General features: G+C 43.5%; 1 protein-coding gene across 1 annotated transcript in view; it reads left to right on the top strand.

Moving 5' to 3' along the window:
* The window catches only part of TFRC (transferrin receptor), a 54,654-nt gene that overhangs the window by 32,049 nt on the left and 8,013 nt on the right, over positions 1-14,592 (top strand). The window contains exons 10-15 of the mRNA XM_069727065.1: positions 89-222; positions 302-418; positions 8,552-8,637; positions 12,665-12,728; positions 13,661-13,728; positions 13,822-13,865. Of these exons, the coding sequence (XP_069583166.1) occupies positions 89-222; positions 302-418; positions 8,552-8,637; positions 12,665-12,728; positions 13,661-13,728; positions 13,822-13,865 (513 nt within the window). The remainder of the gene's footprint in view (positions 1-88; positions 223-301; positions 419-8,551; positions 8,638-12,664; positions 12,729-13,660; positions 13,729-13,821; positions 13,866-14,592) is intronic.

The raw sequence follows: 14,592 nt of genomic DNA, 5'->3' as shown, positions 1-14,592 counted from the left end.
GACGAGAGATCGTGCGAGTTCTCTGGCTGAGACAATCTTATACGGTCGTGTGACGCCATGCTCCATAACACGTCCCGTTTTCTCCTAGTAAGCTGCAGAGTGCCGGCTGTGTGGGCAGTGGGCTGAGTGGCTGTACGCTCAAGGTTCTCCTCCAAGTGAACAATACTATGGCCGAGAAGAAAATTTACAATGTTTTTGGTGTCATTAAAGGTCTTGAGCCAGGTAATGAAAGCAGTTGCTTGTTTTTCCTGGTGTAACTTTCTAGCACTGCCACTTAATGAATGAACGTTTATTTATCTAGACCGATATGTTGTGGTTGGGGCCCAGAGAGACTCTGTGGGTATGGGAATGTGCAAGGCGGCTGTTGGGACATCGCTGCTGATGGAGCTTGCCCGCATGTTATCGGAAATGGTTAAGGGTAAGTTGTTTGTGTTTTTTTTTGTTTGTTTTTTATAGAACTCAGTTCACACCCTTTTTTATATGCCTGTAACAGCCAGCAGAGTTGTGAATATTAGATGTAATTCACTTGTCAGTTAAAAGCATTGGTTGGCCTTTAACCACCTTTTCCATGTGCACTATATGTATGCAGACTCCCTAAAGGGGTTTCCCAGGAAGAATTAATTTGGAATAAGTTTCCACAATTGGTTGTGTTTAAAATAAAATGTTCCTGTGTTGAGAATCTTATAGACTTGCTCCTGCTGTGTACTGTGTGATCATACCGCATCTCCTGGGCAGGAGCTTTACTAGGTGCTTCCACTTCATACATGGTAAAGGATATCGGCAAGTGCTACTGATGGGAAGTCGCTGATCTCTTCTGTATGGCCCATGCTACGGCCAACTTTTGTCTGTGGAAATTGCACAGCTATGTTGTGCAATGATTTGCAATGGGTCTATAACTTCCTGAACTCTATGAGAAGAGGGTGGGACACAACAGTTGATTGTTAATTGGTTACCTATTGTTAATTATTGCATGGCTTTTTGTGCAGCATCCATTAAAGGGACTCTGTCACCTGAATTTGGAGGGAACAATTTTCAGCCATAGGGGCAGGGTTTTCAGGTGTTTGATTCACCCTTTCCTTACCCGCTGGCTGCAATATTGGATTGAAGTTCATTCTCTGCCTTGTGCAGGCATGTACTACGGAGGACAATCTTGCCTTGCGCAAGCGTGTACTAGGGGGACAGAGAATGAACTTCAATCAACTATTGCAGCCAGCTGGTAAGGAAAAGGTGAATCAAACACCCGAAAACCCCGCCCCTGTGGCTGAAAATTGTTAAAAAATATGGAAACAATGGGAGGTAATTTAAAAAAAAAAAAAAAAAAAAAAAAATTCCAATTGGGCTTCATTTAAAAAAAGGTTTCAGTTTGCCTTATGATTCTTTCATGATGTAACACTTAATGAGAGAAGAGCTATTGAAGCAAACTGCCAAATACCTAGACAAGAAAACTGTTGCAGAAATGGTTTTCTTCACCAAAAAAGGTCTATGTTTAGAGGTTGTCCGGGCTGATATGTAATTTCTGCAGCAACACTATGCAGTCATGTGCTCTGACATTGGGCATATAGGGTAATCGTGATGGCATGAGTGACCTCAGTCTCCATTTCAGGCCAGACAGCACAGGTAAAAGCAATTTGTCACACAGTTTTTGCTACTTTGTCTGAACACCATGATGTTGGCACAGAGACCCTGATTCCAGCAATATGTCACTTAGGCTACTTTCTCGGTCTCCCATGACAGCACTACGGAGAGAGGGGATCCGCCCTTCAGGGACAGGAAACCTACAGATAAAAGGGCGGTACCTCTCTCGCATCAGTTGGTTTCCTGTCCCTGAACAGGGAACCTCTTTCCGGTGGTACCTGTTATGAAGACCGATGGACCGGGCAGTCGAGTACCGGCAGCGAGGAGGCTCCTGCCGCGGCTTGTCCGGCTCCCGAAGCTGGAACCGAGGGGTTCTTCAGGGTGAGCGGAGGGAGAACGCCGCCGATTCTGACGAGAGGAAGGGACGCTGGGTGTACTAAGATGGCCGCCGCTCCGGAAATGCGGCAGGACTTCCGGGTCATTGCCGCGCGCATGCGCGGTAGCTTCTCTTCTCCCTGGACGTGACGCAGGACCGGAAGTGCGGGGAAACGCCGGAGGTGGCGCCAAATACAAATAGGGAGATGGTGCACACACAGTTGTCGCACCATCTCCCTGTAAATCATGGAGGACAGCTATCCACAGGAGCTGCAGCCGAGGCAGCAGCACCATAAGAAGGCGGACCCTAAGAGCGCCAGGAGTAGGTCTAGCAGCCGCTCTACACAGCGCAGCAGGTCTGCTGCGAAGACTAAATCACCTCCTCGGGAACCTTCTATTCCGGACCCAGGGCCCCCTCCAGAACCGGTACCTGCCTGCACGTCCGAATGGTGAGTGATCTTCGTGAATGTATATATTATAATAGGGCTCCCTCTTCTCCCTTAATAGGGAAAGAAGAAGTTGGAGAAAAGGAAAAACAAATCCTGCCCCATCTGTGACAAAGCATTACCAGTAACCTGGGACAAAAAGCTTTGTAAATCATGCATCCAGCGTGTGCTATGTGAGGAGACTCCCGACTTTGCATCCGAGTTAAAAAAATATCATTAGATCTGAGGTTCAGAATGCTGCATCTTCCTCCAAAAAAGGAAAAGATAAAGTAAAGGAATCAGTACAATCTCACTCTGTCCGAACCTCGTCTGAAGACGCAGATTCGGACGATTCTGACTCCTCCCTATCCTCCTCCGAGGAAGATTCAGGCCGACATTGTTTTCCACTCGAGGAAGTGGATACCTTAGTGAGAGCCGTTAGGGCTACTATGGGGGTGGAGGAGCCTAAACCTGACAAAACGGCCCAAGACGTAATGTTTGGTGGCTTGGGACAAAAAAAACGGAAAACCTTTCCTCTAAATCCCAATGTCCAATCCCTAATTAAAAAAGAATGGGAGAAACCAGATAGGAGAAACTCTTCAGTGCCCTCGCTTAAAAGGAAGTATCCCTTCGAAGATGACGCATCCACTTCCTGGGATAAGGCGCCAAAGCTGGATGTAGCGGTGGCAAAAGCCTCTAAAAAATTTGCGCTCCCGTTCGAGGACATGGGTACCCTCAGGGACCCCTTAGATAAGAAAGCAAATACATTTCTTAAAGGGGCATGGGAATCGGCTGGCGGTAGCTTGAGGCCTTCTGTTGCGGCTACCTGCACCTCTAGATCTCTGATGGTGTGGATTGATCAATTAGAAAGTCAAATTAGAGACGGGCTACCCAGGAATAAATTACTGGATTCTATCCCTGCAATTAGAGCAGCAGCAGCATTCCTGGCGGACTCCTCAGCAGACTCTGTACGGTTAACATCTAAGGCCGCTGCTCTCTCCAACGCAGCCAGAAGAACATTATGGCTCAAAAGCTGGCCTGGAGATCTCCAGACAAAGCTAAAACTATTTGGAGAAACCCTGGATGACATCCTCCAAAAAGCAGGAGACAAAAAGAAGGGGTTTCCAAATTCAGGACCAGCCCCATTCAGGCAGTCCTTTCGGAATCGGAGATTTTTCCGCCGCAGATATCCAACAACACCTGGATTCTAAACATAATACAGTACGGTCTAAAAATAGATTTTATTTCTTTTCCTCCCCGAAAGTACATAGAAACGAAAATAAGATCCTCGGTGGCAGAACAAGCAGCTTTAGAGAGAGAAATTATTTCCCTACTGCAAAAATCCGTGATTCAAGAAATCCCCCCTCAGAATGTAGGAGAAGGTTTTTTCTCCCCTCTTTTTTTAGTACCAAAACCCGATAGGTCCTTTCGGACCATTATAAATCTAAAAAACCTGAACAAATACGTAAATTACAAATTCAAAATGGAAACAATAAAGTCCACCATAAAAATCCTGTTTCCGAATTGCTACATGGTCGTGATAGACCTAACCGATGCATATTATCATGTGCCCATCCACAATCAATCTCAAAAATTCCTAAGATTGGCAGTTCCCATAAAAGGACAATTAAGATTTTTCCAGTACAGAGCTCTTCCGTTTGGAATCTCTGTAGCTCCCCGAATATTCACAAAAATAGTAGCAGAAATGATGGCCCACATAAGGGAACAAAATATATTAATAGTCCCTTACCTAGACGACTTTCTCATCGTAAGCAACTCGGCCCAAAGTTGCAAAGAACAGAGGGACCGGGTGATGACTATTTTGACGGACTTGGGGTGGCTCATAAACTTAAAAAAATCAAAGTTGGAACCCTGTCAGGCACAGGAGTTCCTAGGTCTGACATTAGACTCCCGAGTCCAAGAATGTCGACTTCCAAACCCCAAAAAAAGACAACATATTAGCCATGATAACGCGAACTTTTCACCATCCTTCCATGACTCTAAGGAGAGCAATGTCGCTACTAGGCTCTCTGTCCTCATGCCTACCAGCGATACCCTTCGCACAGTTCCACGCAAGAGAACTTCAGTGGCACGTACTCGAATGGCAGTCAATACTAAAGGACAACTTGGAAGGTCGAATCACCCTGAAATCCTCAGTTATTCATTCCCTTCGTTGGTGGGGGGAGACCCAAAACTTATCAAAGGGAGTTCCTTGGGTGACACAAATATCCCGGGTGATAACAACCGATGCGAGTCCCACAGGGTGGGGGGCTCACATGGGAGACAGAGTGGCTCAGGGAACCTGGTCAGTCCAGGAACTATCAGCATCCTCAAACCAAAAAGAACTTTGGGCAGTGCTTCAGGCTCTTCTTTCTTTTCTGACCCATATTCAGGGACATCACGTCCGAATCTTTTCGGACAACAAAGTGACTGTAGCGTATATAAACCACCAGGGAGGAACAAGGTCTCAGGCACTCATGAGTTCTTCGGCCAAAATTTTCAACCTTGCGGAAGAAAATCTATTATCCCTCTCTGCGCTACACATTCAGGGTTCAAACAACGAGAGAGCAGATTACCTGAGTCGATCACTGTTAAAACAAGGCGAGTGGTCCCTAAACCAATCCATCTACGATCAGATCACAAAAATGTGGGGAGCACCGACAATAGATCTATTCGCCAATCACAAAAACAAAAAGGTGAACAAATTCTGTTCTCTGAACCCGGTAGGGAATCCACAGGCTCTAGATGCCTTTATGATTCCGTGGACTCAAAAATTAACTTATGCCTTTCCTCCAACTATTCTGATCCCGGCAGTCATTCGGAAAGTCAGAGAGGACAAAGCGAAAATGATTCTCATAGCCCCTTTCTGGCCAAAAAGGACGTGGTTCTCCTGGCTGAGGATTCTTTCGATCTCGGAACCATGGGTCCTGCCGAATATTCCAGACCTTCTACATCAAGGGCCGATCTTCCACCCACAGGAATCGAACTTACATTTGACAGCCTGGTTTTTGAACGGGGACTATTAAAAGAAAGGGGTTTCTCAGATAACTTAGTCTCCACGTTGTTAAAAAGTAGAAAACCCATCACTACTAGAATATATGGGAAAACATGGAAAAAATTTCTGTCCGTCTCCAAAGTAAAAGTCCAAGATGGGCCTTCAATTCCTAAAATATTGGAGTTCCTACAAAAAGGTCTGGAACAGGGGTTGTCGGTTAGTACTCTTAAAGTACAAATAGCAGCTCTAGGAGCACTCTACAACCATAATATTGCGGCCAACCCATGGATAATTAGACTTAAGGCGGTGACAAGATCAAAGCCATTAGTCGCCCAGAAAGTGCCCTCATGGGACTTAAATTTAGTCCTTTCGGCGTTAACGGGTCCTCCATTCGAACCCATAGACGATTCCCATAAAAACTCTATCACTTAAAACCATTCTCTTGGTAGCGTTAACATCTGCACGCAGAATAAGTGACATTCAAGCCTTATCCTCTAATCCACCCTTCACTAAGGTATTAGATGATAGTCACTCTTAGACCTGACCCGGCCTATTTGCCAAAAGTGGCATCAAAGTTCCATAGGTCACAAGAAGTCTCCCTGCCATCCTTTTGTCCAAACCCAAAAAATGAGAGAGCAGAACTTCCATAATCTAGACGTCAGAAGGTGCCTAATCCAATACTTAGATTCCACCAGAGAGTATAGGAAGGAAGGCTCTCTGTTTCTGTTTCCAGGGTCCCAGAAAAGGATTTCGGGCATCCAAGGGTACTTTGGTGAGGTGGATAAAGGAGGCGATAGTCTTGGCATATTCATCCTCGGGGAATGAGATCCCAGATGGTATAAGAGCACATTCCACAAGAGCAGTAGCTACCTCATGGGCTGAGAGGTCAGAGGTATCAATAGAGCAAATCTGTAAAGTGGCCACCTGGTCATCACCATCGACCTTTTTTAGACACTATAGATTAAATCTAGCCACTGTGTCTGACTTAACCTTCGGACGAAGGGTTCTCGAGGTGGTGGTCCCTCCCTAAGCTTGGTCTCTGCAATTCTCTCCGTAGTGCTGTCATGGGAGACCGAGAAAGTCGTAGTTACTCACCGATAACGGTGTTTCTCGGAGCCCATGACAGCACTCGCTTATTCCCTCCCATCACGTGTGCGGTGAGCACCTTTAATTACATATAATTTATATACTGTATATAGTTTGTGTATAGGCACGGGGTTCCTCTTTTAAGAAATGTTGTAATATGATTTTTTTCTCTGTTGTAAACTAACCTGGAGGTCCTCCGATGCTCTGTAAACCAACTGATACGAGGGAGAGGTACCGCCCTTTTATCTGTAGGTTTCCTGTCCCTGAAGGGCGGATCCCCTCTCTCCGTAGTGCGGTCATGGGCTCCGAGAAACACCGTTATCGGTGAGTAACTACGACTTTCACACTAGCGTTAACTGCAATACGTTAAAATGCGTCGTTTTGCCGAAAAACCGCATGCAGCAAAATATTTTGCTGCATGCGTTTTTTCCCCATAGACTTGTATTGGAGACGCATTGCGACGGATTTGCATACGTCGGTATACGTCTTTCGACGGATGCGTCGAAATTAGGCGACACGTCGTCTGGAAAAACGTAGATTGCAACGTTTTTTGGCTCCGACAAAAAAAAGTGTCTCGGCACATCCGTCGGCATGCGTCTTTGGCTACAATGAAAGTCTATGAGCGACGGATGCGTCGAGACACGTCGTACGATGCAATGCAGCGCTGCAATACGTTTTTTTTTTTCTACTGAGCATGCTCAAACAGGATTTTTTTTTTTTTAGCTAATTGGCCAGACATCCCCAAATAGACGGATCCGTTGAAATGCTGTATGCGTTGCATACATTTTGCACTTTTTTGACGCATCCGTTTTTTTGGCAAAAAGACGTTTTTGTGACGGTTTGCAGTTAACGCTAGTGTGAAAGTAGCCTTACTAGGCTGCTAGCTATCATGTTGATAAAATTCTTTTTTTTTATCAAAACTAAACCAAGCAGCCTAGTAAAACACATTTCTGGAATTGGGATGTCTTTCTGTACATTATGCCGTTCTCAGAGAAGGTAACATACATGGTGACGGATTCCCTTTAATGTAAACTTTCTATCACACTCTCAGGATTCTGCAGACTTTTAACCCCTTAATGACCGCCAATACGTCTTTTAACTGACCTGAGATATTAGAGAATAGCCTCCCTATACAGGTAACAATCCAGTAGCTGTCGGCTGTGCACTATAGCTGACAACTTTCTGCATCAGCCACGATCAGTGTTTGCACCGTCCAAATCTGTTTAACCCCTTAGATGCTGCTGTAAATAGTGACTACATCATTATATATGGTTAACAGAGTGTGGGGGCTTCCTCTTTATCCAAATTGGTGCCCTCAGATAATGATTTTGTGATCCTGATGTTTGCCGTGGCAATTCATGACCAAAAAGCAGCATTAGCATCTGATGGCTGTTGTAACCTGTTCAGAAGTTAGAGGCATTTAGGTGGTAAAAATACACATTTTCATTTCTGTCATACCACTTTGCATTAATTCCTGTAAATCACCTGAAGGGTTAATAAACTATCTGACAGCAGTTTTAGATATGTCAGGGGGTGCTGTTTTTAAAACGGTATCACGTTTGGGGGTTTCCCAATACATGAGACCCCTAAAGTCACTTCAAACATGGATAAGTCCCTAAAAAAATAAATTTTGTAAATTTCCGTGAAAAAATGAAAATTGCTGCTACATTTTTAAACCTCCAAAAATGCTAACAAAATAAAATAACATTTTACAAATGGTGCTGATGTAAAGCCGACATGTGGGAAATGTTATTTATTAATGGTTTGCTGTGGTATGACCATTTGGATTAAAGGGATAATCATTAAAATTTTGAAAATTGCAAATTTTTTAACATTTTTCTCAAATTTTTGATATTTTTTATAAACAAACACAAAACATATTGACCTAAATTTACCATTATCATAAAGTATAATGTGTCAGGAAAAAACAATCTCAAAATCACTGGGATTTGTTGAAGCGTTCCAGAGTTATTACCACATAAAGTGACACTGGTCAGATTTCAAAAATTTGGCTCTGTCACTAAGGGGTTAAATTCAGCCCAGATAACTACTCTTAAAGCATTTAATCAATTGTTTGTTTTTTTTTTTTCTTCAGAGGGGTATAAACCTAGACGGAGCATTGTATTTGCAAGCTGGAGTGCTGGGGACTATGGAGCAGTTGGTGCAACGGAGTGGCTAGAGGTATATCTTTTACCTGATGTTTTAATTGTGCCCGAATGTATCCCATCTCGTTGTCATTCCCAAACCTTGAAATTGTTTGAGGAACATCTTTTTAAGATTTCAGCCCCTTACTGACTTCTGCATTACATGTGTGACACAAGTTGCTAGCAGGTGCAAGGAGCAGGCTCACAGGCTGAGCCTGTTTGAACCTGACATATGTCTCTGACAGTCAGGACCTGCCTCTAACAGCCACAGGTGGTGTAGAGCTCTGCCTGCGACTATTAACCTGTTATCATTCAGTCAGTGGCATTAATGGAGTCTGCATTGAAGCTTGTCATTTTATGTGCCCATCAGCACCCCCATGAAGTGATTACAGGGAGCCAATGGGTTTCTGTAACAACCAGGGGTAAGTTAATGACTTGTGACTGGCTTCAAAGCAGGCTTTTAACCCCTTTCTGATATCAGACGTACTATTCCGTCCATGTGACCTGGGCCTGTATGACCATGGACGGAATAGTACATCTTAACAATCAACTGCGATCAAAGGGGTGATTGTGGCTGGGTGTCAGCTATGTGCCAGGAGCAGTCATGGACCGCTACTGGCACTTTAACACCTGGAACACTGCGATCAAACAAGATCGCAGCGTTCCGGTGGCATAGAGAAGCATCGCGCAGAGGGGGCTCCCTGCGTGCTTCCTTGAGACCCTCGGAACAATGCAAAGTGATCGCATTGTTCCGAGGGTCTCCTCCCTGCAGGCCCCCGGATCCAAGATGGCCACGGGGTCCTTTCAGGTCCTGCAGGGAGGTGGCTTGCCGGCGCCTGCTGAGAACAGGCGCTGAGAAGCCTCCTATACTGCCTGTCGGATTGCTAATATAGTGATGTCCCAATGTGATGGGACAATGTAAAAAAACTACTGTGAAATTTTTGTAAAAATTCCTAAATAAAGAAAAAAATAAATTGTTCCAATACACTACTATATGTAAATAAAGTACACACCTATTCAGTATCGCCGTGTCTGTAATGACCCGACCTATAAAACTGTCCCACTAGTTAACCCCTTCAGTAATCACCGTAAAAAACAAACTAAGAAAAAACAATGCTTTATCATACCGCCAGCCAAAAAGTGGAATAACATGCAATCAATAAGACCGATATAAATAAGCATTGTACCGCTGAAGATCATTTTGTCCCGCAAAAAACAAGCCGCCATACAGCGCCGTCAGCGAAAAAATAAGTTGCAGCTCTCAGAATAAAGCAATGCAAAATAATTTTTTTATAGAAGGTTTTTATTGCATAGAAGCTCCAAAACCTAAAGATATCAATGAGGTATCACTGTAATCGTACTGACCCGAAGACTAAAACTGCCTTATCAATTTTACCACACTCGGAACGGTATAAACACCCCACCTAAAAAATTCATGAATTGCGTGTTTTTGCAATAAAGAGTCTTAGCGTGTGATAGCTTCCAAACATAAAACCCCGCTATAAATAGTAAATCAAGCCACCCCCTATATCACCCCCTTAGTTAGGGAAAAATAATAAAATAAAAAAAGTATTTCCGTTTTTCCACTAAGGTTGGTGTTGGGGGTGTGCTGGAGTTAGGATTGGGGGGGGGGGTTTCCACTGTTTAGGCACATCAGGACGGAACATGACGCCCGCAGACCATTCTGTCAATCTGCGTTCCAAAATGTAACTACTTCCCTTCTGAGCCCCAACGTGTGCCCAAACAGTGGTATACCCCCACATATTGGGTATCTGTGTACTCGGGACAAATTGCACAACAACTTTTTGGGTCCAAGTTCTTAACCTTGGGGGAGGGGGGGGGAGATCATTTTTGTGAGAAGGGAAAACAAAAAAGTTTGTTGTTTTTACGGCTCTACATTATAAACTTCTGTGAAGCTCTTGGTGGTTCAAAGTGCTCACCACACAGCTAGAGAAGTACCTTAGGGGGTCTACGTTCCAAAATGGGGTCACTTCTGGGGGGGTTTCCACTGATTACGCACGTCAGGGGCTCTCCAAACGAGACATGGCGTCTGATCTCCATTTCAGCAAATTCTGCACTGAAAAGTCAAACTGCGCTCCTTCAATTCCAAGCTCTGCCATGCGCCCAAACAGTGGTTCCCCTGCGCTTATGGGGTATCGGCGTACTCGGGAGAAATTGGACCCCAAAAGTTGTTGTACAATTTGTCCTGTTACCCTTGGGAAAACACACAAATTAACGTTAACTTTTTTCACAAAAAAATGTTCTTTCGATCCAATTTGTTTTTAAACATTCCAATAATTCCTGTGAAGCACCTGAAGGGTTAATGAACTTCTTGAATGTGGTTTTGAGCACCTTGAGGGGTGCAGTTTTTAGAATGGTGTCACTTTTGGGGTATCTTCTATCCTATAGACCCCTCCCCTCATAGTGACTTCAAATGTGATGTGGTCCCCAAAAAAAATGTAAACAAAAAAATTGGTGTTGGCTGATGTAAAGTAAACATGTGGGAAATGTTACTTACGGTAAGTATTTTGAGTAACACATCTGTGTGATTTAAGGGCATGAAAATTTAAAGTTTGAAAATGGCAACATTTTTCGCCTTTCTTAATTTTTTTTATTTTTTTTTTTACTAATAAACGCAAGCCATATCAAAAATGTTACCACTGTCATGAAGTACAATATGTCATGGGAAAACAATGTAACGCTTCAACGGATCCCGGTGATTCTGACAGTTATAACCTCCATAAAGGGACAGTGGTCAGAATTGTAAAAATTGGCCCGGTCATTAACGTGCACCACCCTTGGGGGGGGTAAAGGTGTTACATATTTTTTTTTTTTTTTAACACCTCTAAGTGAACTAACAACAAATACAGGAGGCGTTAAAAAAAAAAAAAAAAACACCCTTACCTTTCCCCTGTGTAAGGGAAATAAAACAAGACTTCATATATCTGACAGAAAAATGAAATTATGGCTTTTGGAAGGAGGAAAACCAAATAAAAAAAAAAAATATGTTGGCAAGTGTTAACCCCCTTCATGACCAGAGGTATTTTTGGTCTTTTTCACTTTGAACGACCCCATTGATTAACATGGAATTTTCTCCCCTTTTCTAAGAAACTTTAAGTGCAGTGAAATTTCAATTGGTGGTTTTTTTTTTTTTTTTGCGTGCCAATCTGATGGTTTTTAACGGCATTTTGGTGCAGATATGGTCTTTTGATAACCCATTATTGCATTTTAATGCAATGTCTCAGTGACCTAAAAATGTAATTCTGGCTTTTGACTGTTTTCTCGCTACGCTTTTTAGCGATCAGGATAATCTTTTGGCATACTTTAATAGTCTCCATGGGAGACTTCAAGCTGTCATAACCCAATCGGCTCTGCTACATACAGGCGATGATCAGATCATCTGCATGTAGCAGAATACCTCACTTGTTATGAGCGCCGAACAACGGGTGGCGCTTGTAGCAATCCAGCAGTGACAACCATAGAGGTTTCCAGGAGACCTCCACTTGTTATGACAACCCATCAGTGACCCACGATCACCGGTGGGTGGATTTCTGGCGCAACTGCTGGAAATGCGTGTTAAATGCTGCTGTCAAATGCTGACCGCGGCATTTAACAGGTTAATGGCCACAGGTGGTTTGCATTTCCACCTGCAGCTGTTGTGGGCACATGTCAGCTGTTTTGAACAGCCAACATGTGCTGGGAAAGATCTGGGCTCACCGCCAGAGCCCACATCAAAGGGAGGGAGTCCAACGTGGGTGTGCTTATTATGTCAGAAAGGGATTAACTTAGGATACATAAACCCTGATTCAATGCCGGTCTTGATGGAGGGCCATGTTTTAGTCAATGCTCCAGAATCCTTAAGAGGCGTAGGAATCAAACCAACTGGGCCATGCCTCTGCTCCTCCCTTGCTCTTCCTATTTTGATGGAGATGGGAGATGCTGGTAGCCTTAGGTTTGCTTCCTGCAAGGCTGCTCTCCAGCAAGGAAGGTATGTATGTTATACACATTATAATGGCTAACGTTTGCGCATTATTTCTTATATATATTTTTTTTATGTTTTTTAGGGTTATCTTACTACTCTACATCTTAAAGCAACATCGTATATTAGTTTGGATGCCATTATTCAAGGTATGTTACATGACCACCTGTGTCAATGGTGTGTGTATGTGTTTTTTATTTATTTTTTTTTTTTTATCACTTGCTAAGCTGGAAATCATCTGGTAAACTATAAAGGGAATCTGTCAGTAGGATCACCCCTCCTAAGCGTTCTGTATGGGCCCACAGGTCATAGGAAGCTAAGTAAAATGATGTCCTGCGATCTGTTTTATTCCAGGGAGCTCCTCCTTATGGTAAATGTCCTCTTCCAGGTTATGGGGGATGCTTCTAAGAAGCTTATATTACATGAAAGGGAGTTACCAGTGTGAGACAAGTAACTAACACAGAACAGAAGAAATTAAGTTTGCAAGAAGACAAACACATCTTATGCAGGTCTCTGAGCTCTGCTGTATTGTAACACTATTGCAGCCCTGTCTGCCTGTGAGATGGAGGCTGAAGCTGAGTGCAACCTGCAGATGTGTAGGGTATAATCACACACCGCTCTGCAGTAACTTATATTACATGAAGGCAGAGTTATCTTCGAGGCAGTGTCCTCCCCAGAGCCTGGAAGAGGTAATTTACATAGTGATAAAAGATTTATCCTCAACAAGGCATTTGAGCCATTCCGGGGTCAATCTCTCCTCTGCAGTCTGTAACCTGTATGCCCGATATTAATAGTTTAGACGGCTTTGTACCTGTCGCCACATTTGCCCTATATGGATGGGAGAAGCTATTGGCAGAGCCCCTCTCCCTTGTATCTACATACAATCTCATCAGTAGCAACGGCCATCTTATCTCAATCAGTAATGGGAAAGTCTGTCCAGGGAGCTCGGCTTTTACCTCCAAATTGAGAATTTTGTTTATGGCTGATCTGGCAGAGAAAAATGCAGAATCCTCTAAGATGTATTACAAATTTGTTTATTTTTCATCTGTACTACTTATGAACTTTTTTTATTTTTATACAGGTTCTGAATCTCTACAGGTATCTACAAGTCCACTTCTGTACAACATGATTGTAAAAATCCTGAAAGAGGTAATATTCTGACTGATTTAAAATTGTATCTAAAATGCATTATAAAATACAAAGTGCAATATTGTACCTTTCTTGCATTGTCTTCCTGCTCAGATTCCTGATCCAGTGTCTAATGGACAGATGTCACCCAAGTTTAGGTAAGCCTTTCAAAATCGCTATTTCCATGCAGACATGCATTAGTGTTCCCCTTTGACAATACAATCATACATCTACAAAGAATCTTGTACATGAGAGCTCCTGGACACACAACCCTCATTGCCAAATCGCAGGTTACTACAACCGAATTGTTTCTATATCTGGGCGGCTGCTGTTAGGACTACCTCAAGAACTCCAACACTGGAGAATTTTTACTGCTGGCAATAGGGGGACATTGAGTGAGCCGCAGTCTGATTTTTTTTTTTTTTACAGTAACTTTAGCAAGAATGCTTGGAAACCTAGCATTATAGGAGTGCTCTGCAAGGAGTGGGGGGACTGTGCAGTGCTAGAGGCAAGAACCCCCAACTTGGCTGTCTGCAATAAATATTTGCAGGCTTTGACTTACAAAAAATAAGTTTCAAGTAGTCACTTAAGACGTGACTTTCTGGAAATGGTTGTAACCCATTATGCATTGGTTTTGCAACATTGGACTAGACCACCTAAAGATGCACCAAATTTAGCAGCTGGCTTAAACCGAACGCAACAGATTAGGGCAGTCTCACACGTCAAGATAATTCCGGTACCGGAATTATCTGTGTCCGTGTGCCGGTGCGTTTCTGTGGCACATCAGTGTGGCACACGTGTGCCCACTGGGTACCACACGCACCGTGCCGGAGGCAGCGCTAAAGTTTAGCACTGTCCCCTGCATCTTGCTGAAGCCCCATTCAT

Source organism: Ranitomeya imitator, chromosome 5, assembly GCF_032444005.1.
Source record: "Ranitomeya imitator isolate aRanImi1 chromosome 5, aRanImi1.pri, whole genome shotgun sequence".
Classification (NCBI taxonomy): domain Eukaryota; kingdom Metazoa; phylum Chordata; class Amphibia; order Anura; family Dendrobatidae; genus Ranitomeya; species Ranitomeya imitator.
This window is presented reverse-complemented; position numbering and strand designations above follow the sequence as displayed.